Source organism: Mycteria americana, chromosome 17, assembly GCF_035582795.1.
Source record: "Mycteria americana isolate JAX WOST 10 ecotype Jacksonville Zoo and Gardens chromosome 17, USCA_MyAme_1.0, whole genome shotgun sequence".
Classification (NCBI taxonomy): Eukaryota; Metazoa; Chordata; class Aves; order Ciconiiformes; family Ciconiidae; genus Mycteria; species Mycteria americana.
In genome coordinates, this window is record NC_134381.1 from 8,944,950 (window position 1) to 8,971,299 (window position 26,350).

The 26,350-nt window shown below is 44.0% G+C and overlaps 2 protein-coding genes across 5 annotated transcripts in view; one reads left to right on the forward strand and one right to left on the reverse strand.

Annotated features, from left to right (window-relative positions):
* Positions 1–641: 641 nt before the first annotated feature.
* TTF1 (transcription termination factor 1) lies at positions 642–11,587 on the reverse strand. Of its 4 annotated transcripts, XR_012778240.1 has the most exons (13): positions 11,539–11,587; positions 10,396–10,496; positions 9,344–10,254; positions 8,233–8,483; positions 7,667–7,852; positions 6,043–6,121; positions 5,631–5,761; positions 4,884–5,112; positions 4,478–4,567; positions 4,189–4,254; positions 3,409–3,494; positions 2,734–2,980; positions 642–1,475 (listed from the first exon to the last, which is right to left on the reverse strand). XR_012778240.1 is itself a non-coding variant. In XM_075519873.1 (12 exons), exons 3-12 carry the CDS (start codon positions 10,240–10,242, stop codon positions 2,820–2,822), a joined length of 2,178 nt encoding a protein of 725 aa, XP_075375988.1. In that variant the 5' UTR covers positions 10,243–10,254; positions 10,396–10,496; positions 11,539–11,587; the 3' UTR covers positions 642–2,819. The 4 variants fall into 4 exon arrangements, 3 of the variants coding, with proteins under 3 accessions (XP_075375988.1, XP_075375989.1, XP_075375990.1); XM_075519873.1 differs by having other exon boundaries at positions 642–2,980; XM_075519874.1 differs by lacking the exon at positions 11,539–11,587 and adding an exon at positions 11,325–11,496 and having other exon boundaries at positions 642–2,980.
* Positions 11,588–11,740: 153 nt separating this feature from the next.
* CFAP77 (cilia and flagella associated protein 77) overlaps positions 11,741–26,350 on the forward strand; it is a 61,664-nt gene continuing 47,054 nt past the window's right edge. Inside the window, exon 1 of the mRNA XM_075519876.1 lies at positions 11,741–12,032. Coding sequence (XP_075375991.1) covers positions 11,907–12,032 — 126 coding nt within the window. The 5' untranslated portion in view covers positions 11,741–11,906. The remainder of the gene's footprint in view (positions 12,033–26,350) is intronic.

Here is a 26,350-nt window from a genome sequence, read left to right on the forward strand (position 1 = left end):
CTGCTTAACTGGAGCAGAAGGTTGCATTTTATCTAACAGCTGGTCAACCCTTTCCAGCAATTGTTTAAGATTATTATTCTCACAAGTTTATCAACTCGGGTTCCTAGTGTTTTTCCTGTCTCCCTCTCAAAGGCCAATGATGACTTCAACACCTCACTTTCTGATTGTAAAGTTGAATATTCCACGTTGGAAACTAGTTTGGGAGCAGGGGTTTTCTTAGCTTCTTGCTGAGCACAAGTCAAACAGGCTCCTAACACCGCACAAATTACACCTTTACCTTTTTTCACTCCAAGCTTTTGCACAGCCTGACACTGCTCAACGCGCTCTACCACTTTCTCTTCATCCTTCCAAAATTTTTGAGCCCACTCTTTCCCAGCCTAGGAAGGGGCACATTTGTATCTTTGCAGCAGTTTATCCATGGTAATCCTGCCGACTACACCAATTTTTCTGTTGCGTTAAAAGGTTAAAGTAATTTGGCAGATGCCCAATTCATTGTTATAAGTCCAGTCGCGTTCAGTGTACTGAACTACGACAATTACGGATGCACAAATAACGCGATACACCTTCAGCCTAGTCGCATTCCATGAGCTACCACGGCCACACTTAAGAGTCTGGTCGCGTTCAACGAGAACTATCACGGCTAGATTAATGAAGAGTGCAGTTTATTAAAGCAACAGATACACAAGTTCTTTTGGATTACCGACAATAAATTCACTGTCTGCAAAGCACGTGCAAATACCAAGAGTATGAGTAACACCGCCTGGCTACAAATGCGTTAAAAGATATAAAGCGACTCTATAGAGGTTCCTAAGTTTCCCAGGGAGGCATTTGGTATAACCAACTGTTCGAATCTTACCCAAAGGCGTTCTGATGGGGGGGAAGAGAGGCTCAGCCCGTCAACTGATCCCAGAAGTCAAGAGTGATACGTGATGGTATCTTCCCTAACATTCTCTCTCTCTTAAGCTATTTTGTACTATTTCTTACCTTTCAGGTGGAGCTTGAGTGACGCTAGTCATACATACCTTTGCTATGATTGGTGTAAAATTTTCTCGCTTTGCTTTGAAAGGTATAAACTGGAAAAATTCAAAGCACAAGCTCAGTGAGGGGTGGTCGCACCTTGGAGACGGGTAGCTTTTGGGAGGGAGGTGTGTTTTGGTATTATAACGATGTTATAATGAGCAAAGTTCACCAAAGGACAGCATTTTGTCAAAAACATGACAGACTGTTGGCCCAGGGCAGCAAATACGCAGCTTATCGGTTCCGTGGTACCTTCAAGTTCCCATATTATCACAGAGCCTGGCCGCGGTGTCTCCACACCGCTCCACCCTCCGAGCAGTTCCTCTTAGAGCCAACACACCGAGTTCCCCTGGCATTGCCGACATCTAAGGTTGCAGGCCTAGGGAACTTCCGTGGAATGGATTCCTTGCATGTCAGCCACACTCCACCCTGGAAGCTTCTTCAATGCTGTACCTTACCTAAAAATGTGAATATAAGTTTAATTTCTAAGTCACCTCTAGCAATTATTCCACACCTTCAAACCCATAAGGCAACTGAAGCAAGTCAAAGAACTAAGTGCAAGGGAGCTGGCACATGTTTTTTCAGCCCCCATTTCACCTCTTGGCTGGAAAACTTACAGGTGGCTGATCTCATGGGATGTCCTGCCTATCCCACAAAATCACACTGTTTGCTATCCTCAGACAGACTAAAGCCAGACTACAGTTAAATATACAAAATTCTCATTTAACGTCCTTTGCTGTAAGTCACAATCCAGAAGAACCTCCAACAAGGCCTTTATTTCAAGCCGTTCAAAGTTCTGCGTTTTCAATGACAATTATTAAAATTAAAGAAGGACATTCTCACTTATCAAAATGACCAAGTCTTCTTGCATTACTTTCTAATACAGCATATAGGAAATATAAACAAGGCATACAAATACTTTACATGCACGGTAAGGTTTTTGGGGTTTGTTTTTGTTTTGTTTTTTACATTCATTCGGTCAATTTACAAATAATCACTCCAGGCAGACAGTTAAAAATATCATACAATGACATGAATACAACTTCCATCTTATCCCTCAACTTTCTAATTAAAATGTAGAAATTGTCCTTGGCACAATAAAAATATATGTATGTATGTATATACACTATCCATTTTGTCTCTGTATTCAAAATATTAACAAAAGCATTTAAAATGCATTGTTCTGGTTAGCATGAAATGACATTACAATTCATGAACAGTAACAGACAAATAAGTCTTTTCTCTAGAAGAGCTGATAGAAGTGTAAGTCTACATCAAAAATAAAACTCAGTTGCTTTTAAGAACAATGTACCTGTTAAAAAAAAACCAACCAAAACTCAAAGTTGTGCTGTTTCCATCAACACAGATGTCTTAAGATTTGTTTATTATAGAGATTTAAAAGCAAATTGAAAGCCATTTCCCAATTCCATGAATTTTTTTTTTAATTATTTAAAATTCATTAAAGTTCTGAAAACCAAGTTCATGCACAAAGGGTAAACAGTAGCTTTCAACTCCACAGAAAACAAAGGAGTGGAAAAACTATTTTTGAGACATTCCGAAAGCAACTTGGATGCTTAAAAAAAAGACTTCTAAAACCAGAGCTAAACTAAGGTAACAAAAGGTGGCACAAAAACTATTTACCTTAGTCTTCAATACGAAACAAGAAAACCAGACATGCTTATCTTTACTTTTTCCATTATTAGATAGCCTGTGTACCTGCAGCTGTTGATCTGCGCCCACTTTCAACCACATCCATTTTGCAGTTAAATATGCAGACTAGGAATTGTTTTTAAGGCAGTCAATTAATCACTCTCTTCACTGGAGTCAAAAATGTCACTGAGTCGGAAAGCTTTCTTCTGTTGCCCAGTTGTTGAATTGTCAGAACTAAGATGTTTCCCTTTCCTTTTCTCTAACTTTTCTTCAAGTTCTGGAAGTTTCTCTTCAAAAAGATAATCAATAATTTCTTTGAAAAAAGAAAAAAAAAAAACGTAGTCTTAATTGGATCTGTAGGGGAACTGGATCTCACAGAGAGAAATTATTTTGTCAGTGTTAACTGTAAAAAAATCTCACTATTCTGTAGCAATCACAGTGACTGCAGGGTAGATCAGACACAAACATACATGCAAAAATAAACTAAAAGAGCACAGTCATGAAACTTTTAAAACCAAGGCATTAAAGAGAAGAGGTTGATAAGCACTGCATGAAGATGCCATGAAAAGTAAACTGTTATTAAAAAAAAAAAAGGCATTTAGTAAAATCAGTATAAAGCCTGAGATTTTAGCCAATTTATTTAGGGGAAAGCTAATTAAGAAAGAATTGAACTAGAATACATATCCTCTTAGACTCAAGCAAAAACCTTACGGACTATATACAAACAGCTGGGATACTGACCAGAAAAAGTCTTTTTTTGCCAAAAAGGGACACAGGAGACTTTTAGCTTATAAAATTTTGCTTGAACATAGGCTCTAGGGACATCTCTGAAAAGAGAAGAGTTCAAAGAATTAGTGCTGCAAGGAACTATTACAAAGTTTCGTTGTTACCGAGTTACCCATTCACGAGACCAACGCCCGTCAAACAATACCTTAGCTTTAGGTAGAAAGGCTGGATTTCAAATCCTAATCAAAACACTTTTCAAGACAGCAGTTCCCCTTGAAGGCAAGAACCTAAACCATGCCATTATACATATGTATTATATGTTTACCAAAAAGAAATAGTAAATGAAAGTATGTGGAAGAAGAAAAAAAAGGCGCTGTAGAGAAAGCACAGCATTCACAGTATTGGTAATGTCACATGCAACACTTTGTTTGTTTGGAAGAAGGCTACTGTATTGTATTACACATCCTATAACTATCCCTTTTTCCTATGTGTTGATTAACACCTGGAAAAGCCTTTTATCAAAGACTTTAGCATGGAATACATACCACAGTCTTAGTACACAGAATGCACTAGGAATACAGTAAGGGGTGCCTGAAGTGGTTAATAAAGTTTCAGAGCTTGTAGGCATGGTTTATTGCTCAGCACTATGCAGGGATATACAACTCTCTGTTACCAAACTAAATGACATTTTCTATAGTTGCAGAGGCCTGTGAACTTTGATTCCTTTGTGGAATTTTTAAGACTGTCTGCTTCAACTATCCTTTGTACCCATAAAAAGAGGGAAAAAAAGTTTACCCAATAGTATTACTGAGTTCTTCCCAGTTTACTTCATTAGCATCCTCCACTTTCATTTCATACAATCTGTGAATATAATAGAGAAGCAGTTTGTAGGCAGAATTCAAGAAATAATTCAATAATGCTCACAGCTCCCCAGTCAGAAGTCACAGGATATTTTGTCCAAAGAAAAAGCAGTTGTGAAACCCGTATGAAACTGCAGGCATGCCGTTCTCACCCTGCAAGCTTTTATAAACACAACTCAGAACAGTAAGAGATACAAAAACATTCCAGTAACTCTGAACTATACCTTTTAATAAGATTGATCTTGGCCTGTAATCCTTTGGTCCCCCTGTATAACTGCTGCCCTTTGGTCATCTTGTTTGTTAAAACCGTAGTCCTTTGAAAACACACAAAAAAAGGTTTTTATCATTCCAAGAAATTCCAAGCATCAAAAAGAAGCGTCTTCAAGATGCTACTGCTGCCACAGAGAAGCAGAAATCAGGCTTCACTATCACAGCAAGAAGAAAACTTAACACAGCTAGCAAAGAGTTAGGTGTCTGAGACAGACACATTTGCAACACCTCTTCTGTAGTCTACAACCTAGTTATTACCCATCTTACCAAACAATCATCATGGTACAAACAGTTTTGCAGAGTAGAGTTAAATATTCCCCAGAACACATTTCACTATCTCAATTTAGCATAAAACCTTACCATTTCTGTTTACATTGTCTCCAATATCGAGTACCCACTTTAGCTTCAATCTCAGTCCATGGTAATTTCTGGTATAGTTTCTCACGGTCAATCAAGAGATCTCTATGTGACTTTTCCAATGATGAAAGAGAATTTGCATCTTCCATTTCTATTCTCTTCCTAATCACCTCCTCCACTGCATGCATTAACTTCTGGGTCTCTTCCTTCGACCAAGGACCATAATTAATAGCTAAAATTGAAAAATAAGGTTAAGGCATAATTGATCATAAATGATGAGGGGAAAAAAAGCAAAAGAGCAAATGCTTCACTTTGCATTATTCTTATTTACAGGACCAGCTTCTTAACACACTTCCCAGAAACTCTTCTGCATACCAGATTTGAGAGAGGAGTTCAGCCTAATCACTAAAGAATAGCACTGATCCCTAGTTTCTGTCTTTTAAAACCTGGTTGCCAAAGTCCTCCCACCCTCCCCCTGAAAGCACCTATTTAGATGCCAGTTCTATTTAATAAAGAGTTGCATTTGTTCCACTTCTTTTCCCTTTTCTATCAGAGATTGTTCTTCCCTTCTGGATGAAAATGCAATCAGTAGTCTGGAAAAAAGAACCACCACCACCAATTAATTAAAAAAAAAAAAAAAATCCACTCTAGGGATTTTTTCCTAAAGTTCAGGGCACATAGAACATCCAGTTAAAATAACTTCTCAAATTGAAATACACAGAATGAATTCTTTTCCTTAAAATTACATACCCGACTTGATTTCAGAGTATTTCATAGCAACTGAGAGGTTAGAACGGGACATCATCTCAGAAATCTTCTTCCAATCGTTGCCATGCAGAGCATGATACTGCTTTAATTTTTCTTTTTCTTCCGTAGTATACCTAGTTGAGGAAATGAGCACAGCTTCAGCTGCAAATTCAAACCATTCCAATATCTTAAAAGAGCTGTAATCTTTACAGGCGTTTCAACATTACTCATCACTACCGGTTCAAGTCACATTTTAGAACAGAGGACTTGATAAGAGCTAGTCAGAAAAATGAACTGTCAATTTAAGTCACATTAACTGGCACAAATGGGAGAGGTGATCTTCATTTGCGTCCATTTTTAATGTACAAATAAACAGAGACTGGTATTAGCATTCAGAAACTTTCAAATTACTCACCTCCCTTTATAATTATTTGGGTCAAACATCTTCCTTGCTCGATAATATATCAGCCTCCAGGGTCGTGGTATGCCCTCAGCTAGAAGGTAAATGATTCGTACTTAAGAAACGTTTCTCACACTGGTGAGGCCACCTTAAAAAACCAAACCAAAACCAAAACCGAACAACGTACATCTTCATGACTGTGCTGCCAACGATAGATTCTCTGCATTCAAGAGAATGTACTCTACTACACTTCAGTAACTGCACAGGAAATAGTCTGAACAAGATCTCCCAAGGAGTTTCAAAGACGTAATTGTTAGGACCGTGGCAAGATTGTGAATGCCGACAGCTGGTAAATAATTGTGTATGTGTGTGCATACGTGTGGGTGAATATCAAAAACTGAAGTTTTGAACTCTCAAGCACAAACCTGTTCCTCACTAGCTACCAATTGTATAGGCTGGCTGTAAATTTTGATAACATGTGGATCAAATGTAAGTAACATGCTGAATACTCCCATTAACAGAGAGACAAGAGACAGCCACCAATTAGGAGGCTGATGAGATATTGTGCTTCTGCATACACACTAGTTCGATGGGGAAAACCAGGGACTGGGGGCATCCAGCAAAAACAAAGTGAAGCTCTTGGCTGAAGGAAAGATCCTTGAAGTGGGGGAAGATCCACAGAGACCAATACCTGGGAACACGTAACAGTCTTGGTCAGCAATGCCCAGGACAGGTAACTGCAAGGACTCACGTAACACTGACACGACTTTCTGCCCAATTTTCCCACACCAGGAGCAATCTCCCAGATGGGAAGGGAAGTCAACACCAGGCAAATGTGACGATGCAGAGGGAAAGATTGTGTGTGTGAAATAATCAAGGAGAAACAAATCTGTAGCCTCATTGATCCTTAAATAAATGCTAGTACCCAAATCCATTACAGGTTGCCATTTACTCTGTCTTGCCTATGCTAACGATACAGAACACACAGAGAACAGAAAGCCACTGAGAAAGTGCACTAAGTAGATTCATCGGAGATGTTACAAAATGAGCATGTTTGCCATGTGAAGTGTGAATGTTCTCTAGCCAAGAGAAGCCTAACAAAATGAGGAAAGAGGAAGAGAAGAGATACTCCTCCTGCAAACAGAATCTTAGCTATAAGAATTTTGTTTGTTTTCCTCACATCTTGGAAAACTAACTGCTTTGGCTAAAGACCTAATTTTTTTCCGTTTCTGTCATCACTCAGTCCTGAACCTGCCATCTATTTATGCGCTCTGAGAACAGTTGACAATTTCAGACAGGACTTAATCACACCTCCCATTAATAAACCACTATGCTTAATTATAGCCTAGCAAATAATGCACCTTAAGCCATAAAGCCCAAATGCAAGTTTGAAAGTCTGTAAGTGCTGCTGGTGATGATGATATTTTAATCTCTAAACTCTTCATACCCGAGAAAAGATAACAAGAAGAGTATACTGTACAGATTATCAACTACATACTCTCAGCAGCATGCTCCTTTTTGGCCAAATTTAGCAACATTAGTGCTTTTCAATAAAAAATTATTTTAGAAAATACATCATGATATCTCCAGGTTGCGGAATGTACTATTCAGCTATTTGCAAAGGAACTTAAATACTTACAAAGTTTTTCACAAAAAAGATGTTCTGATTTTAGGCGATTGATAGTTTCTTTATCTTCTGGATACCTCGAGGTAAACAGGAGTTTTTCAGCACTGTCTATTCCAGTAATTGACAAGAACTCTTCAACATTTTTCTGGATTTGATTATTTTCCTTCTGGGAAAATCTGCCAAACTTGACAGCAATACCTAAAATACATAGAGAATTTTATTAAAAAGAAAAAAAAAAATTACAGCAAACCTCAAGTACCATCTCTTGTGCATTACATTTCAGGTTTTAGCAAATGTATAATGAAAGATCGACAAATTCAAAAGGTGAAAAAAGAAAACTGAAAAGAGACAAAACAAGAGCTGGGAGCAGGCAATTTACACATACATTTTGGACTGTAATTTCGCAATAAGGAAGTAGATGCTACAAACCAGAGGAACAGAAAATATGTCCATCGGGATGAAGTGAACCAGACTCCATGGATGTGACAGACAGGATACGAAAAAACCCTATTTTCTCTCTATCAAAACAGCACAGCTGCACAGTCCTTCCTCACTGCAACAATATTTTGAGAGCTCACCTTGTTTTTTAAACTGTTTAAACCTCACTAAGTCTCTTCCAGCCATCTTCCTGATTGAACTGTCCGATATATTCCTCACATGGGGAATAAACTCTTCCAATTCTTGTTTTGCAGTATCCAAATCCAAAACTGAACATATGGTAGAGTCCAGGCACTCTTCATCATCCAGACTAAGCTCATCAGAGGCTGCCATTTCAGTAAAGGAACTGTTCTGGTCCTTCTTTCTATTTGATGCCGAGGGTTCTGGTGTCCTGATATAAAAAAACAGAGTAAAATAAAATACACCACTAGAGCTCCAAAACAGAGATATTGTTAGTATCTCTACCATTAAAAGAATGAATATGTTCATTAATTAAAGAACAAGGAACACTTCACACATCCATCCCCTTGTATTTCCAACCTTTTAACACAGATATAATTTATTATCAAACTGCTATACTTACAATATTCAAAGAGCTTGCTGAAGTTCTGAAAATCCGCACCTTTCGCACAAAACTCTCACACGTGGACATACAAAGAAATAGCATCTCTTGCTACCACTGGCAACCCAGAACTTTTCCATCTGTCTCTTACTACTGCTCTTATTGTGGGTTCTAGACACTGTAAAAGCACCAAGAGCTACTTACACGAGTGTTTGTTTGCACAGAACATTAAATTCTTTAGTTAACCTTACTAGTTGCTTGCTAGAAATGCCTATGTTCACTATAAATACCAAATTTCACAAATTAAATCCCTTTCTCCTCCCCCCCCCCCCCGTTTTTTTTTTACTAAATATTAATTGCTTGCACATAAATTATTTCTATACCTACGGTTTTTAAACAGGAGAAAATATTCTACATTGAAGGCGATGGTAGTGTATTCTTACAAATTTTCTCTTGTATCTTAAAAAGATAACTAAGCTCTTAAAGTAGGTCTCTATAACATTTCAACATACTGTAAAGGTTTTTGAAGTTGTTTTTAAAAATACATACAAAACAGACTGAGGAAAAATCTGCGACCCAAATAATGTAACAGAAACCTATTTGGGGGTGGGTGGAAGGAAAAAAAAAAAACAAACAAACAAACAAAAAACCCCAAAAAAACCAAAACCACAAACAAAACCTAAACTCACATTACATCAGATTCTGAAGAGCTTTCTTCCATGACAGAAGCGCTGCTTTTTTTTGGCTTCCTAGCACGCACTGGAGTTTTTTGAGGAGACTGATCAGCTGCTTTAGTCCGCTTAGAAAAATTAGCAGGTACATCTGTAGAATCTTCACTCATGGCAGGAGAATCATTACAGTCACCATCTCCGTGCCATTGCTGGGGTGTTGCCACTCCACCCTCTTCTGTAGGTAACGGCAAGACTGTGTCTTCCCCTTGCCTGTTTTGCTCTGGAGATGACAACAGCGACTGGCCAACAGTTACATCTGTGTCTTCCTGCATACCTTGGGTACTACTGCCTCTTTTCTTCCTCCTCTTCTTTGCTGATCTTTTACTGTCATTTTTATCACATGTTTCTGAAGTAGGCAGCTCATGTACCTCATCCTCTTCAGGCAATTTATGTTTTCTTTTCTTCTTAACAGATTGTTTTAAATAAATGTAATCAGCATCGATCTCCTGACAACTATCAGTGCTATGCTGATTTACTGTGACACAAGTTAAATGGCTTTGCTCACCTGTACTATCATCATGCTTCCGCTTCTTTTTTTTCCCTTTTTTTGGGGAAGCATCCACTCCATTTTCATTACTAATTTCATGTTCCAGTCCTACGCAAGAATTATCTAACAAAGACTGTTGCTTTTCCCCCTTGTTTTTGTTTTTTTTCTTCTTTTTACAGCCTTCAACGCTCTGTGCTGCTCGATCTTCAAACAGCAGTGGAGAAGCACAGCTAAGCTCTGCATGTTGTATACTTTCTCTTTCATCATTTTCACATTTCTTATCGTGTTCTTTGTGTTTTCTCCTCTTCTTCTTCTTCTTCTTGAGAAAATCCCGAACTTGAAAATCATCTGCACTTGCTTTTCCTGTCATATCTTTTCTTACCTTAAATAAAAGATATAAGTTTTACTTGAATGCTATAATCTATGTACCATTACACACTGTTACACAGTAAATAAAAAAACCCATAAAAATACTATGGAACTACTCAATATTTTCTTAGAAACATATAATAAAGATACTTACTTTTCAATCCAGCTAATTTTAGAAAGTGACTATGAAAAAGCGATGCCTTCTTCATCAAACAGATGTGCATCACAGCTGTATTCAGCCTTACAATTGCCTTCCTGTAACAAAGATACGCTTTAATAACTGTTAGCTTTAAGTTGATTTTGAATAACTAAACAATGACAGGCTGCTGTATTCAACTCTGCTTTCAGCACTGAAACAGCAACAAGCTAAAAGTAATAAAGAAATATTAAACTAATCGCACTAAAACCGAGTTTTCTAATTAGAAGCTTCTGACTGGCTTCGCCCACGTTCAAACAGACCCGAGCCTAGCCAAGACCCGCCGGCTCCAACCCACTCCGTAACCAGAACAAATCTATTCCTGACAACCACAGAGCTGCACACAGCAGGCAGGAAGTCTTTTTTAGCACATTTCCTACGGCCAGCGCATAAAAAAACCACTTACAAACCAACATCCCATCATTTCTGAAACACAAGACTTTGAATTTCACATCCCCAACGCAGTTCCCAGCGCTGACCGGTGCCAGACACCACCTCCCCACCGCCGCCGGGAAGAGACTGCCCTGCAAGCCCGGGGACGGACCCCAACCCGCACACCGCCACACCGGCACCCCTGCAAGCCCGGGGACAGACCCCAACCCGCACACCGCCACACCGGCACCCCTGCAAGCCCGGGGACAGACCCCAACCTGCACACCGCCACACCGGCACCCCTGCAAGCCCGGGGACAGACCCCAACCTGCACACCGCCACACCGGCACCCCTGCAAGCTCGGGGACAGACCCCAACCCGCACACCGCCACACCAGCTAGGCCGCGGGCCACAAGCCGAGGCAGCGGGCACGCCTGAGGGCGGGCCGTGGGACAGGGCCCGGCGGCACCCACTGCGCGCAGGCACGTCCCACCCACCGGCCGGCCCGCCGTTACCCTCCGCCTCCCTCCGGGACTACCGAGGGCGAGGGGGGCACCCAGAGCCGCCACAGGCCTCCCGGTGACACCGGGGTGGGCCGAGGCGGGGAAACCACAGTCCCCTCAGGGACCCTGACGCCCTCCCCGCCGGCCTCCCCCCGTCCCTGGCCGGGACAGCGCGTCCCGCCGCCCCCGCGGGGATAACGGCCCCGCCCGGGGCCTCCCGCCGCACCTCCGCGCCACGCGCGCTCCCCCCGCGTCCGTTCGCAACGCTGCCCCCCCCACAACCTGCTACCGCACTCTCCGTTCCCCCCTCCCCACCGCCTCCCAGCGGAAGCGGTCCCAGCCGGACCCATCAAAGCGACGGACCGACGGCGTGGGACGGCGGTTGCCAGGAGACGGGGCACCGCCGCCAGCTCCCCCCGCCCCCGCCGCCGGCTCCCCCCGCCCCCGCTCCCGGCGAGATCCGCCCGGCCCCGGCCCCGGCCCCGGCGGCGGGGCTGCTCCCCACGGGCAGGGCTGCCCCCCACGGGCAGAGCAACGCCGCCCGCCTCAGCCCCGGCTGTCCTCTCGGCGGTGTGGTGCGGCCCGGGCGGCGACATGGCGGGTGGCGGCGCGGCACCCCCGCGGCGGCCGCTGGCCCTGGCCGAGGTGGAGCCGGGCAGCGAGAACGAGCGGCTGGGGGTGGCCCGGGACAGCATGTTGCGCAACCCGCTCATCCTCAAGGTGAGCCCCGGCGCCCTCCGGTCCCTCCCCTCCCCTCCATCCCCGCTCCCTGCCCGGGCACGGCCACCGCCCCGTCCTGGCGCCGGTAGCGGCCAACAGGACCCCGGGGAGGGGCGGGGGGTCGCGGTCCCCGCGGGCAGCCCCGGGCCACCGCAGCCACACAGCGGAAACGTATCCCGTTAAAGCACCTGGAGGGTGGCAACAGTTGAAAAGAGGGGTTTTCCCGCCACTAATCTATATGACAAGGAGGGAAAAAACCGTGTTTTCTCACGGTGAAACACCCGGTAGCCCCGGGATGGTGACGGGCAGCAGCGTGGGACGAGTTTTCCCTCCGAGGCTCGGGCGTTTTTTCGAGCCATAGCCCCACGGTTTGAGGAGTGCTCGGGGACAGGGACCGAGATGTCACTGGGGCTGCCCTCTCCCCCCCCCCCCCGCCGCGGAGGGGTCCGGGGCGGGGACGACGACGACACACAAACTCCAACCGCCTAAATCCGGATTTTAGACCGGCTGTGGCGGTTACGGGCACTTCCCGAACTCCTGACACTCCTCATCCTACCAATTCCCCTTGCATCCCCCTTCTGTGGATGGGCTGAGCTCTGGGGGGACTTTAGAAAGCTTCAGGCATCTCACTTCGGTTGCCTCCTCCTAATGAACATCCCCAGCCACAGAAAGTCACGCTTTAACCCCCCCCGCCTTCCCTGGGGTCCCCCCGAGCAGCAGCTGAAGTACAGCTCTCGTCCCCTGGATGGCACTCGCAGAATACCTTCGTGCCCTAACCAGCTCTTGCCCATCCCAGTCCCCATCAGGGACGCTCCGCCGGCCCGGTACTGAACCCCCCCGGTGCTCGGGGGCCGGGATCGGTGCTCTGAGGGTGCAGAGGGAGGGGGACGGCGGCCGCAGCCCCCGGCAGCGGGCACCGAGCGGTTTGACCAGCTGCGCTTTTCCTCTTCTCCTGGTGAGGGCAGCCAGTTCTGCTCAAAAGCGTGATTTTTCCCCGGCAGACAGCGGTGACATTTAAACCGCGGCTGTTCAGCCCCTGCTGCGGCAGTTAAAGTCCTGAGGTCCCCTGGTAATCGCACCCCGGCGCCGGCAGGCTTGGAAGTCGGCCATAAAATTTCGGAATTTTGAATATCACGGGAAACTGGAGTCTTGCAACGTTGAATATCTTCTCTTTTTTCCCCTCATGAAGCTAAAAAGCTACTTAGAAATTGTATTAGGACAGCAAAGCAAAAAAAAAAAAAAAAAGGGTTTGCATCATAACGCAAAAGCAGCTTCACTTTCTCAAATCCCAAACTTCTACTTACTTTCTTTTCTCTGGATCCCGTAAGTTCGAGAGGAAGTGGCGGTATCTTTGCTTACAAGTGGAACTGGGGCGAGATTTCCTCACCTCGCTGGTGCGGACAGAGGTGGGCAGGGCGAGCCTCCTTGGGATGGAGGCAGCTGCACTGCTGGGAAGGAGAGGATGCAGCGCCGCACCCTCCCATCCCTCCAAACTGTTTCTGCCTTTCTTAGAAGAGTGTGCTAGCAAATACGTTTTTAGGTGATGCCTGACCATGAATCAGAAGAATATGTAATTATATGGCATTTAAGGTATGCTAAGGCATAATTGCAGGGGTTGGGTTGATCCTACTTATTTTCATGATGCATTTTACACTCCTTAAATTGAAATAGGTATAAAACCACCCGTCAGCGCCATAAATCCCAGGTCTACGAATATAGCACTGGGGTAATCCTACAAAGGGCGGCTCCTCTCCTGTAGTGTGTATGTTGCAGATTATATGCAGTCATTAAGATTATGTTGATTTATGTGGGAGTTTTGCCTGCCTGGATGGGAGCATTTGGCCAAGCGCTGTCTGTCCCTAGAGCTCAGTTGATGTCTTCTCCCCTCGGGTCCAGCAGTTTGCTCAGCCCCAGCTTTAAGGCTTGAGGTTTTTTTCTCAGTATAACTGTTGCAGAGCATCCTGGCAGTGGGATTTCTGAGCAGTTATAAACCATAGGATGCTTTAATATGACTCGATCTGGCTTTCTGCTATGTGGCCAGGTGAAATTAAAATTTGAGCAAGTTTTGAGAAAAAGTAGTGTTAAATTTTAGCACTATGGACAACTTCTCTTCTCTCAGGGCTTTCTTGCAGGAGGATTTGCTTCACAGTAAGCCAGCTGGTAGGGATGTAAAGAGATCTGCATCCACCTGATGCAATTCTTTAGCATGAAGTAACTGGGCTATTAACAGGGATGCTTTTACTCTTGGAATCAGTGGTGATTACACCTCAGTAAACTATGTCGTAAAGTTTGTGCAGCAAACCGCCGACCCTCTGCCAACTACCTTCCTACATTGCGTCGTGCCCCACTGAATGCTGAATTTACCGAGATGTCCTCCGCTGCCAGGAGGTGAGTGACGGGATGGCAGTTTACTGGGTAAGCATTGGCACCCAGCCAGTCGTGCTCGCTGGGGCACACACTGGTAGTGACATACTCACAGCGTCAGCCCTCTGCCACGTCTCCTCTTTGTGCTTCCAACTGCAGTCTGGGATCTCTTCCCCCTCTGGAAGAGCCCTGGGGACCAGGCATTTTGGAGAGAGCTGCTGAAGGGATGATGGCCAGCAGGTCCCAATCCTCGTGCTGTGCAGTGCCACCTGAAAACCAAGGACACAAAGATGGTTTAGAAGCAAGGGACAAAAGAGGTTTCAGACAACTGCTGCTTGGACAAGTGCCTCTGGCAGCCGTGGGAGGGCACTGAGGAACACACAGCTCCAACAGTTGTCATTAAGGTTCACAGGACAGCAAATACAGAAGAACCTGAAGCCCAGTTGTGATGGATGGGACACTTACTGCCCAATCTTCCTCCAGCTAGCACTTGGTCCCCAAAATCTTAGTGCAAGTGTGAGAGACCTCCTCCTTTGCAGCAGCTAACACCAGGATCCCCTACTTTCTCTCCTAGTTCTCTCATGTATCTTCTAAATGAGGCATCACGTATCCAAACAGAGACCACTGCATAGACAACTGCCTGCGTTTCTGGCTGACCCTCCTGCCTCAGCTCTGTCCAGCCCCGTCCTCCCACCAGGATGTGTCCACACATGCTGGCTATTGCAGATTAAAAACATCATCTTTTCACATAAAGATTTCTAGGGATGAATGCTCTATTTTTCTCTGGTAGAACATATGATGTGTTTTAATTAAAATCAAGGAATTAGTTTATCAATATATATTTTCTTGCAGCATAAAACTGAGGAAAGTATTTCATCTACTGATGCCCATAAAAATCTGAGCAAAGCATTTTTGGTTTGTTTGTTTTTACCAGTAAAAGCCTTAGTCAAGCACTTTTCTCGGTACAATCTTACTGAAAACTACTGCATTACAAAAATAAGCCAGCTCTGGGCAGGAAACAAGACTTCACCACACTTAACCCCCAGCATGCCTGACATGCACTCCAGAAGAAGTGGCCCACACCAGTTTGGTTATGCTTATATTAACATCTTTTGGATAATAAGCCATAATTCAGTTCAACATATCGCTGCCTGGCATTGCATCACCAGCCTGGCATTGGACGTATCCCTGGTGTGTGAAGGAAAATGGGAAATCCCAGCTGCCAGACCCACGGGCCAAAGCATCCTCTTACCTCTTAAAGTGCGGCCAGGCGACATGCAGAAAGCGGGGAACTGCTCTCCATGAAACACCTTCCGAGCTGAGAGGCATCCAACTCGCCTTCAGAGCCCGAACTGCGTCTCTCAACGTTAAAAAGTTGTTTCAGAACCGGCAGTGCTGAGGAGGAGGATGGTGATGGTACTTTGCAGGCTGGGAAAGGCTGGCCTCAAGTCTCAATCCCAGTCATCCAGGCTGCAGGAGAACCAGATTTAGCAATCAAAAGTTTTCAGCACTATTGAAATGCACAATATTTGTTTTAAAAGCTTGTTATTTACATAACAACTGATGCCAGGCTCTTTTTATTGGTCTGAATACCAGGTCATTTAGGGTTCATTTTCCTAAGCTTTTCTCTCCAGCCCTGAGGGCTGGAATTTCTTCTTTTTTCCAAATAAGATTGAACAAAAGCTACAGGACTCAGGCAATACAACTTCAGCAGCCACAGTCTCTAGAGGAAGAATATATGATCAAAAAAACTCACAAAACCACAGGGATTGGCACGCTGATAGCCTTGGTTTTGGCAGTCCCAGCAGAGGAAGGATTAACCAGGCCAGGGAGGCTGAACTGCCCTTTTTAGTGGGGGAAGGGGACATGGGGAAAAGCTCACCCCACGCTCTCCCAGGAACCTGCTCCATGCCCAGGGAGAGCAGCTCGATGCGGGTGATGGCAGGGCACCAGCCGGGTGGCCGTGGGACTCCACTCACTACGTGGGTACCAAGTAAAGGCAGAAATCATTCACCACATTTTTCTTTTTCCTTTCATGCCTATTGAGCCCTATCATGAAGTATTTCTGAGCCGTCTGACTTGTCACAGAACAAGGCACTGCTGAGAGTTGTTGCAAACTCATTTTGGTTTCCATAGAAAGGACAGCTAAGAAAAGGAAGTAGCGGCATTTTATCAAACTAAAACTGTGTCACCTCGTGAAAAAAGCTCTAATTATGCAAGAGACAAACATGGACAAGTGCATGGTGTGAAAAAGGATATTTGCTTTGAGCTGTAACCTGCATGCATCACAAACATCTCTTGCAACAGTAATTACGGAAAGGGCAGGTTTTCCATCACTCTGGAGTTGAAACTTCTATTAATAGACCTGCATTGTGGCTGTAACAGGGCTTTTACACACTGGAATGTTGTGCTCAATCTTTGAGCCTTTAACCCTCACCTTCCTTTTTTTTTTTAAACCTTCTCTCCAAATCCGCTCATCTTCTTTACCTCTCCCGGCACCGATATAGCAAGGAGCCAAGGTGATCCTGGAACGACGCTCCCACCTCGCCAAGCCCTTTTTCAGGGCCAAGCCAGGAGGCACCACTCACCTTTGTGCTCCTCATCCACCTTTGTGCAAGGACCGCTAACCTGCACAGGAAAGGAAGGTGATAAAAGAAAGGCTTCCTTAAAAACACACCCGTCGCTGGATGCTCAGGGAGCAGCTGTACGAGCTATCAGAAACCGTGCAGGTGTAGCGTCTGTGTGATGGCTGGGACTAACAGAGAGCAAAATCACTCCCTCTCCGCAGAGCACCTACGCACCAGGCGTGCCGAGACAGCGCAGGTCCCCGTGGTCTCCACGGCACACCTCTGCTCTCCCCAAATGATCTGGGGGTTCAGCCGCAGCCGAGATCGCACGGCTGCTTCCGTGTTGACCAAGAGCCTCAGATGCGGCAAACTCTGCTGACAGCATCACCACCCTGCAAAGCACCTTCCACAAGCACTTGGATAACTTCCCTCAGGTGTTAGCTTTGTTGATTTAAATAACCCTGTTCCCTCTCCTAATACCTGCTCTCAGCTGTTTGGAATCAATGTATCTATTGAAAACTTGGTCGGGGACCAGATTTTAGTTTGTCTGTCTCAGGTGAATAACCCCTGTAACACAGAGCAGAGTAGCCACAAGTACTGTGATCCGTATTTGGAGTAAGGTTGTCTTTTATTTGGTGTTAATTATACTATTTACCTCGAATCGCTACATGTGCTGAGCATCCTGCCTTCTGTGCTTGCTGCCTGGGGACGCTGAGGATTAATTAGTGTTTATGCAGCATTTTGTGTGCTTATTACTATTATTATTATATCACTACTACTATTATATTTTTGCAATCTAAGGCCAGTGTTGTGCTTTTAAAATGTATTCTGAAATGTCTGCACAGTACAGCTCAATAATTCATTAGAGAAATAAACTAATGAAGGGCTGGTTAGTCAAATAATCATTAGGTTTGGTTCTGAGCTTTGTCTTGCCAGTGCTCCGACTTCTAAGGGTTTTCTTCTCAGCATGAACTCATTTAAGATTTTAAATTAATTATTTGGTACACTAAAAATTAAACTCCTTATGAGCTTTAGTGCCCTCCCCTATTTTGCACAGACACCACTGAAATAAATAAGGCATTTCCAAGAGGCAAGTAAACATTCTGCATGAATGAAAGTAGTGGGTTTTTCTCCTGGTTATTTGAAGACAGAACTTAGGCTGCAAACTGTCAGCTGTGATTCAGCGGGCAGAGGGACGGCACCAGCAGCACCGGGCATTCGTAGCTGCTCACCCCCAAGATCGGCAGGCAGTACGTAAAAGCAAGCAAAAGGGCATTTTGATCCTTTATGTGAACAAAACAATGCAAATTGGTGAGACTAATAAGCCCCGAAACATTACAAGGTGAATGCCTTTTATGTTCGTGAAAATCTTCTGTGTTTATTTGTCTAATACAATGGAAATAAAGCTTCAAAGGCCCTTTGATTTAAAAGTGCATTATTGAAGTCAGCCAGCACAATAATAACCATTAGACCGAATTGTTGCATTATGACCCTAATAGCAGCGTTGTCATAGCAGAGAACATCTGTACAGCCTCTTGCCTGAGTTGTTGGTGATGTAAAAGCAGAAATGAAGCCAAAGGAAGAGAGAATGTAGGCAGAGGAGGAAAAAAAAAAAAAGAAAAAAGGTCACAAATGGGTCCATGCACTCACAGTGCATCCAGAGCTGCAGCAGGCTATAAATTTTTATGATGAACCTAAAACTCGGGTTTTATTGTCTGAAAGATTTAAGAAAGTTTGGGGGAGAGCCAACAGCAGTTTATGGCTTTGGCCCCAAACCACATTAAGCCAAGAGATGATTTTCAGACTAATTCAAACCAAAGACACCATGGAGAAAGTCAGGGATATTCCAAATCCTGATAACGTGCCCTTACCCACAAACCCTGCTCCAGAGACAGAGCCCCGCAGGCTGAGAGCTGCACCAGAGACCCAGCTAGAACTTGTAAGAGCACAGGGACATCTCTGCCCTATTTCCTCTCCGTCCTCTGCTTCCCACTCCACCAACAATAAGTATCGCTCCTTCTCTGGAAGAGGCACAAAAAATCTCCTGAGCATAGAGGAAAAGCTGGTGGAGGCTCAGTAAGGACTGTCCTGGACAGGAGGGCATCGGGCAGGCAACTGGTGGGCAGCTGCCCAAAGAAAAGGCAAAAACCTCTTGTTTTTAAACCTTTGCTGCCATCATTTTCCCTCTTTTTGAGTGCTGCCTAGCAGAATATAGAGCAAATGAAGCACATTCAAGGCGATCACAGGGACCGATGTTTTCAGTTCTGCGTTTTTGCAAGTTTTTAGCCACACTTTCCCCAAGGGCAGATTGCTTTCCACGCAAATTCTTAGAGATGCTCATATGCTTAATTATTGAATTGGAGAAGCCTTTGTCATCTTGCAGGGATTGTTTTGTTCTTGCTTGGCTGCTCACATTGTACAGATTAGACAGAACCTGCATTTCTGAGGAAATTTTCTTTTTTAACCATTTGTACTTTGTAAAATAAATTACACTGACTTTTCTACTCACATTTCCTTGAAGTAGCATAGATAAATGAAAGTGGGACTCTATTACCAGATTTCCTACGAGAGCCTTTAAGAAAACTTTGATATCGGGGGAAATATCTCTAGTTTGATTTTTTTTTAAGCAAACCAACGTGGGTTTTGTGCCTAAAAATCTTACAAGTGAAACCTGATTAAAAATAATAGTGTAATTCCCAGGCTGGGGGAGGATGGGGATCAGAGAAGCCAACACAGCAAGCCTTGTATTGCTTAGTGGAGAGCAAACTAGCCTGAAAAATAAATTTTAATTTTTAATTTGCGAGCTTCGGGCTGCTCGCCCAGGTAGGAGAGCCCCTTTGTTTGCAGCACGCTTTTCAACTTCCCAACGTCCCTTTACATTTGCTCTCTCCGACCACCCTCCTGCTCGCTGCGCGGCCCCCGCGGTGGTTCCCAGGAGACACCAATCAGCTGGTCAGGAGGCGACTGTAACTACACTAATTACCATGTATTACAGTGTGTTAAAGCTCTAATACACGCCGAAGCGCAAGTTTCCCCGCACCGGCGCGGCTGCATCCATCGCCACGCTCTGCCCCTCTCCTCCCTCTCTGCGGTGCCACGGCGAGGGGCTGCCGTGCTACCTCTGCCGCCATAATCAGGGAGCTAAAATTGTTATCAGATTAGCCCCAGCAATGAAAAGCACAGTCCCAGATCACACTCGCAGTTAGTTAGCATTTAGATAGGCTGGGACGGGGGTCTGTACAATAGGCATCAAAGCTGAACTCTTGGTGCAGCGAGAGGGATTAATTTCTTTAACCAACATGCCTGATCTGGCCTATCTCATTACCCTGCCTTGTCAGTGTCGATATTAGATTTGATTGAAGATTATACCATTTAGGCCTTTCCCCTGTTTTCCACAGAAATCAGGCCTATTGAATTGCACATTCTTCCATGGGCCCCTGTCAATACTCAGTGGCCTGAGCCTCTAATTCTGCTTCATTTAAACTTCATCAACTTTTCCAATCAAGTGGAAGGATCTGAAATAGGCTCCGTAAGCAGAAAGGCCCTTTTTCCTTTTGTCAGATAATTTATTCTGTTTTCTCTTTCTCTCCCCCTCGCTTCCCCACCTCTTTCTCTTTTTCTTCTTTTCGCTCCCTTTCCCTGATGCTGAAAATGAGATTACAGTATTTAAATGACTATGATAATCAATCGGGGGACCTTGAGCCGAGATTGAGGTTAATTTTTCTTAGCAGAACAAAGAAGCGTGATGCCATCGGGGATTTGAAGGTGCAATCTGTGTTTCATGCTTGTATTCCTTCCCCCCCCAACCCGAAACTGCAGTTTTAGGAGTCTTTTCTTGTTACTAACTAGGCAGTTGTTGTGATTTTTAACAGAGGCAACCCCTACGAGAGAAGAAATGTAATTTTGGGCTGATAAATAGCTAACAGCCTTCAATCAACAATTTTAATAGGAAAAAAAAAATTCACTTACATGGTGTGACTGCAGATCTAATGGAAGTGCTATCATTACTTTATTTATTTTTAAATATACTTGGAATAATTTTTCAGCAGTGCTGTAAGTAGTCCTTCCAGCCTGCACAGCAGAGTTGTGAACTTTTAACTGAATACACCTTTCATCCAGCCACTCTTTCTACTTAGCAGCTTTCTTGGTTGCCTGGAAAAAAGTCGAGACTTTTGTCATGATTTTGCTAATCAGAAATGGAATCGCTTATGTTCATCTTAAAACCCGCATGGAAATGGCTTGTTAAGTCTTTAGATGATGTATTTTTGGTTGTAACACGCCAGCATTCGCTCACCTGGATCTTTCCCCTACCCTTCTCAGGAAGAGAGAAAGAGAAAAATATGCATTTCTTTGCTTCCATCCTAGCTGTCTTGTCAGTGCTGTTTTACATGCTGCCACCCAATGTTATCTTTTATTTGTGTCAGGAGAGAGGATTTGACAAGTTCAGTATACAATGTTCATTTGGCAAGGCAAATTTTTCATACCAATTTTGAGTAGAAAATGAAACCATCTTTCAACACAACAAGCAACATCATTTTTGGACAGACTTATTATGAGAAGAAGAATTGCAAAACTTTATTTCCCTGCATGATCCAAAAAAACCCTGGAAATGAGACATTTAAACAAAAAAATAAATACATGTATGAATATTTGAGGCCATCAGTTTGTTTTAGAAATAAAAAATAACCACCGGCTGCTGTCAGGTAGCTGTGGCCTCCTTTTTGTTAATCAGATGCTGCTGAAATTGGTTGCATCATAATGTAGCTTTGTTTCAAATCTTTTAAGCTGTCAGAAGATTGGGAAAGGCAGACCGGCTTCAGAAGTTTGTCAGCATTCACCAAGCAAAAGAGTCATTAGCCAACAGCGCGTAGGCTGAGGTTTGCAAAGATGCCCAGGGCCTGAGCAAGGGAGGGAGCGGGGGCATTTCAAAGGGCTCCGGGTGCTTTGCCTCCCTCCAGAATCCCAAATGCAACTTCTGGCACTACTAAATACTCTGCACAATCCAATTAATGGAAAAGAGCCTCGTTATAAATTCTGCTGTCCCGTGTGTGTCATGAGTTACATGGGTACAGCAGGTTCCTTGAGGATTTGCTTTTGACAGCCCCCCACCATAATAGGGTTCTGGTCCGTGACAAGGACTTGCTGGTGCAACTGCATAGCGAGGACCCAGGACAGTTAAATAAATATTTTGTAAGGAAGACCATGCATTGAAAAAGGGCTGTCAAAGCTTCACTGGGAGACAAGTTCATTTTAGCACCCAGGACCCCTGCAAGGTTGGGAGGTACAGCCTGAGAGCTGTGGAGGGCTGTACGTCCTCCATGTTCTGCAAGTCCACGGGAAACCTCAGCCTGTGGTGGGAATTGGGATGCTCTTTGATGACCCTCTGTGAATTTTACCCCCAACGAAAGAAGCAGCAGCCCCAAGATGCCTGTTCAGCCCCACAGACTTGGAAGAAGCTGTGCGTGTCTCGGGCAGCGGTTTGCTCTGACAGTCTTCTCTCTTTAAGCAAATGTTGACTCACCATGGGGAAATTAAAACTCCATTAGACATTGCCACATTGTAGAGCAGACCCCATTACAGCGGTTGAGTTGCAATTAATTGGTTTCCTCAGATATTACTTAATTCTGGGAAGGCACAGATAGATGGGAAGGACAAGGCTGATCTAAACAATAATTTCCTAAAATAACATAATCTAAATAAACTAATGAAGTGATTACATAGTTATTAATCTAAATATAAAGACGAGTCAAAAGAAAATATTGGGTATATAACAATTTAGAGAAAACACTGGAGTTAATACCATTTTGGTTAGACTCATCATGAGGCAATCAGCATTTGTGCTTAGGGATGGATGCTGGTTTTAGCAGATTAATTATATTTCATGCAAATACCTGCCATTGCAAAGCGTCCCATCTTCTGCTTTTGTTTGGTCTGTTGTTCATGCTACTTAACTTTCCAACGCATAGGTGGAAAGGGCCACTGCCTACATACCACTGCAGGTTTGGGGGTTGTTTTTTAACTAAGGTTGATGTTGGGTTAGGAAATACAGAGCAAAGTAACCATAAAGAGAGACTCCCTTGCGTGCAGATGGAATAATTAATAATTTGGAATTTTTCTGGCCCAGGGAGGGCCCTCCACAGGCAGTCCCTCTGCAGAGAGGCAGCGGGGAGCTGCATGCTCGGGGTGCCTGGTGCATCAGTGCCGTGGGTGCCGTGGGGCTCCCAAGAGCCGTACAGCGTTCCCCCAGCCTGCTGCCAGTGCAGGGAGCAGATCCAGCCACCTCCCGTGTAGCTCTTCTGTGCAAAGCTCATTCACTTGCATTATCAGAGTGAGAGAGTATTTGGCTTCAGGAGAATAAATAACTAGGCCTTATAAGTCATTAAAAATGTATTACAAGAAAAATACAGTGCAGCTATAAATAGAAAACAAAGCAACTCCTATATAAACTTTTACAATGACTGTTACTCAGACTATTTGTCACTGCCTGGTTTTAAGCGGGTTTAGCATCCGTGATCTCCGGAGACTGATATCCCTTGAAGCTGCAGTTCTGCTCGGGCACTGGCAGCGCGCTGGCCTCTGTAAGCCTCCCTCAGTTTTGATGACAAGCATTTAGTGACAGTGGCTCAGGGCTGTGACCTGCTCAGTCTGAGAGGAGATGAGCTGAGATGGGGGCAGAGGGGCTGCTCAGTCCCAAACTGGAACTTTGGCGTTTTTCCCTTTCCCTCTCTTTTTTCTAAGTTGAAATATTTTACTTATTTCTAATTCACTTACAATCTGACATGTAGCAGTTACTTCCATAAGAGGTATCACCTCTCCCCGCAAACCTCCACAGATACAGATTTTGACTTAATCTGAAATGAACTCTATGTAGCAATACATTAATCATTCAGTGATACATCATTACCGTCTTCCTTTTTGTTATTACCTAAATGGTAGTTCATGTAGGTAAAGTCAAGTATACCTAGCCAGGTTTAAACCTTTCTTGAGGAATACGCACATCTTTTGAAGAAGCTGATATTATCTCTGCATTCTGCTTAGTGCTCCAACTGAAGTCAGGGCGAGCTTGCTTTCAGGGGGAGATGAACTGCACTTTGTGTTTTCCGATTTCAACGTTAAGAGTTTGTCCTCTCTGGTCTGATCTTCTTTTGGTCATATCAAGCAATAAAGTAGAAGAATTAGGTGGCTAATATACCTTAATGTAACTTGGCACCCAGCAGCAAAGAAGATATCTCAAACTTTCAGCTAACTTCAGCTGTGTGATGTTACAACTCTGAAAAATCAAATCCTGACTGTGGTCCCAACACAAAAACTCCACGGTAGAGTACTCACAGTGCTTAAACTCCTGTGTGTAGCTAATAGGTTGCTCCAAGGGAAAGGCTGGGTTGCCTTGGCTAGACGGTGATGAATAATTAGAGATCGCAGCACCCAGGCTTACTGAAGAGTCCATAGTTACATATTCAGGTCAGGGAAAGTAGGCCACAGATCTAAAGGGTGAATCCTAGTAGTCTGAGTTGTGGTTTCTTGGTAAGGAGGACATTTTGTGCAGCTTACATCTTAAGAAATGGGATGGTTTCATCACTATTCTCCTGGATGCAAGACAGAAGCTGCTGCAGGATGGTCCAGAAGGAAAATGTTCTGTTTGTTTGCAGGACTATGAAATATCCAGGGGCTGGAAGGCAATGTTCAGATCTTCTCACGTGTTGGGGAATTTAGGATTTGGGGTCATGCTGTCCTGTTCATTTCCATTAATGTGTCCCTGACTCATAAACCTGCAAGAGGGTGAGAGGTCTTGGTTTGCATCTAATTCCTGATCGAAACATAGCGTCTAAAACTACTTCCAAAATAAGCCTGCACACTGCAGTGGGGTTCAGTCACACGTTGCATGGGTGTGGGGGAGAGCGAATTTGCTCTTCTGCAGAGACATGCACTCTGGACTGCACTCCCAGGTATGGAAACTGCTAGCTGGAAACACTGGCTGAGGGTTTCTTAACAGAACAGACCCATTGGGCTCATTTCTGCAAAAATGTGAAATCCAGCAAGCGATGATTAGAAAAAGCAATTTCCTTTTCATGAAATATGGGCACTCCTTTTGTTTTCATCCTAAACTTGCAAGAACTTCTTTCTAAAATGCTCCACCAGCCTGCCCCACTTGGGGTCTCATTGCTCACCTCCCTCCTGCAAGGCTGTTAGCGTGCAGCAGCCCCTTTAATTTGGGAATTTAACAAGTAATTCTAAATTGGGACGTTGGAAAACCTGTGATCCTATCTACCATGTCTATCCTATCAGATGTGGTTCTGTGCTTTCACTGCCTTGAAAACAAAGGGGAAGAAAGTTGAACACATGGTTTCCTCGACTAGAAAGGGCTTTGCTGTAAGAGGATATTGAGTTGTTTTATAAAGCCCAATATTACGCTTGAATTATGCCTGAATAAGGAGAAAGGACATTGTTAAAGAGCCCTAAACATTGACCATAGTGGATCTTCTTTCTTCCAAACCCTTCAGTGGTGTTGTTTTTGGCTGTTAATGATTTGGTATTGTATTTATAAGCCGGCAGGGTAATCCAGAGAGCAGCAGGAGGGGCAGTTGCCTTAAATAAAGCTTTACAATGCTGCTAATTAAAATGATCCTTCCTCTCCCTGTGATGACTAATGAGACAGAAAGAAGAATCGGGGAGGGTTAATGAAAATGTTGCCATGAGATTCCCTATTTTTAATTGGTCTTTTTAATGTTTTAATCTCCTTTACGGTGTGGGGGTGGAGGTGGAGAAATTTTCTTTCAACCTTTCTCGTACCGTGCCCAATAGGTTCATAATGCACAGCATTTGAAACGTGCATTTCTAGCTATATATTAAGAGTCCGTAACCAAAAGTCTGAGACTGAGCGTAGCCTTGAGATGGAAGAAGCTATTTTGGACTTAACTGAGAACAGAAACAAGAAACGTGAAACCTGTTTTTAAGCTCAAGTTTCCAAAACTCCAAGGGAGCATTCGTACCCCGAGGACTGAGGCTAAGATCTATTGTGAAGGATTGGCACTGATGCTCAATAGTATTTAGAGCTTTAGGTCATGATGCTCTGTTAAATGCAATATTTATCCCATGAGCATGTCACAGTTCACCTCAGATGTCAAGAATTCAATTAATATTCTATTTAATAGAACACACCATGACCTAACCTTTTAATACTCTTAGTGCGTCTGAGCCCTCCTTATTGGTGTCACTCTAACTTTCCTTCTCAGCTGATGCATCTATCGACAACTGGGATGGGGACATTGGGAGCAAGGAGAGAGGGGAAGAGATTTAAATTACTTTTGGACCTCACTGTGAGGATTCAGCAGCTTTATCCCTTGTAAAACCCAGTTCACAGGGGGTTATCATACCCCACTTTTCCCA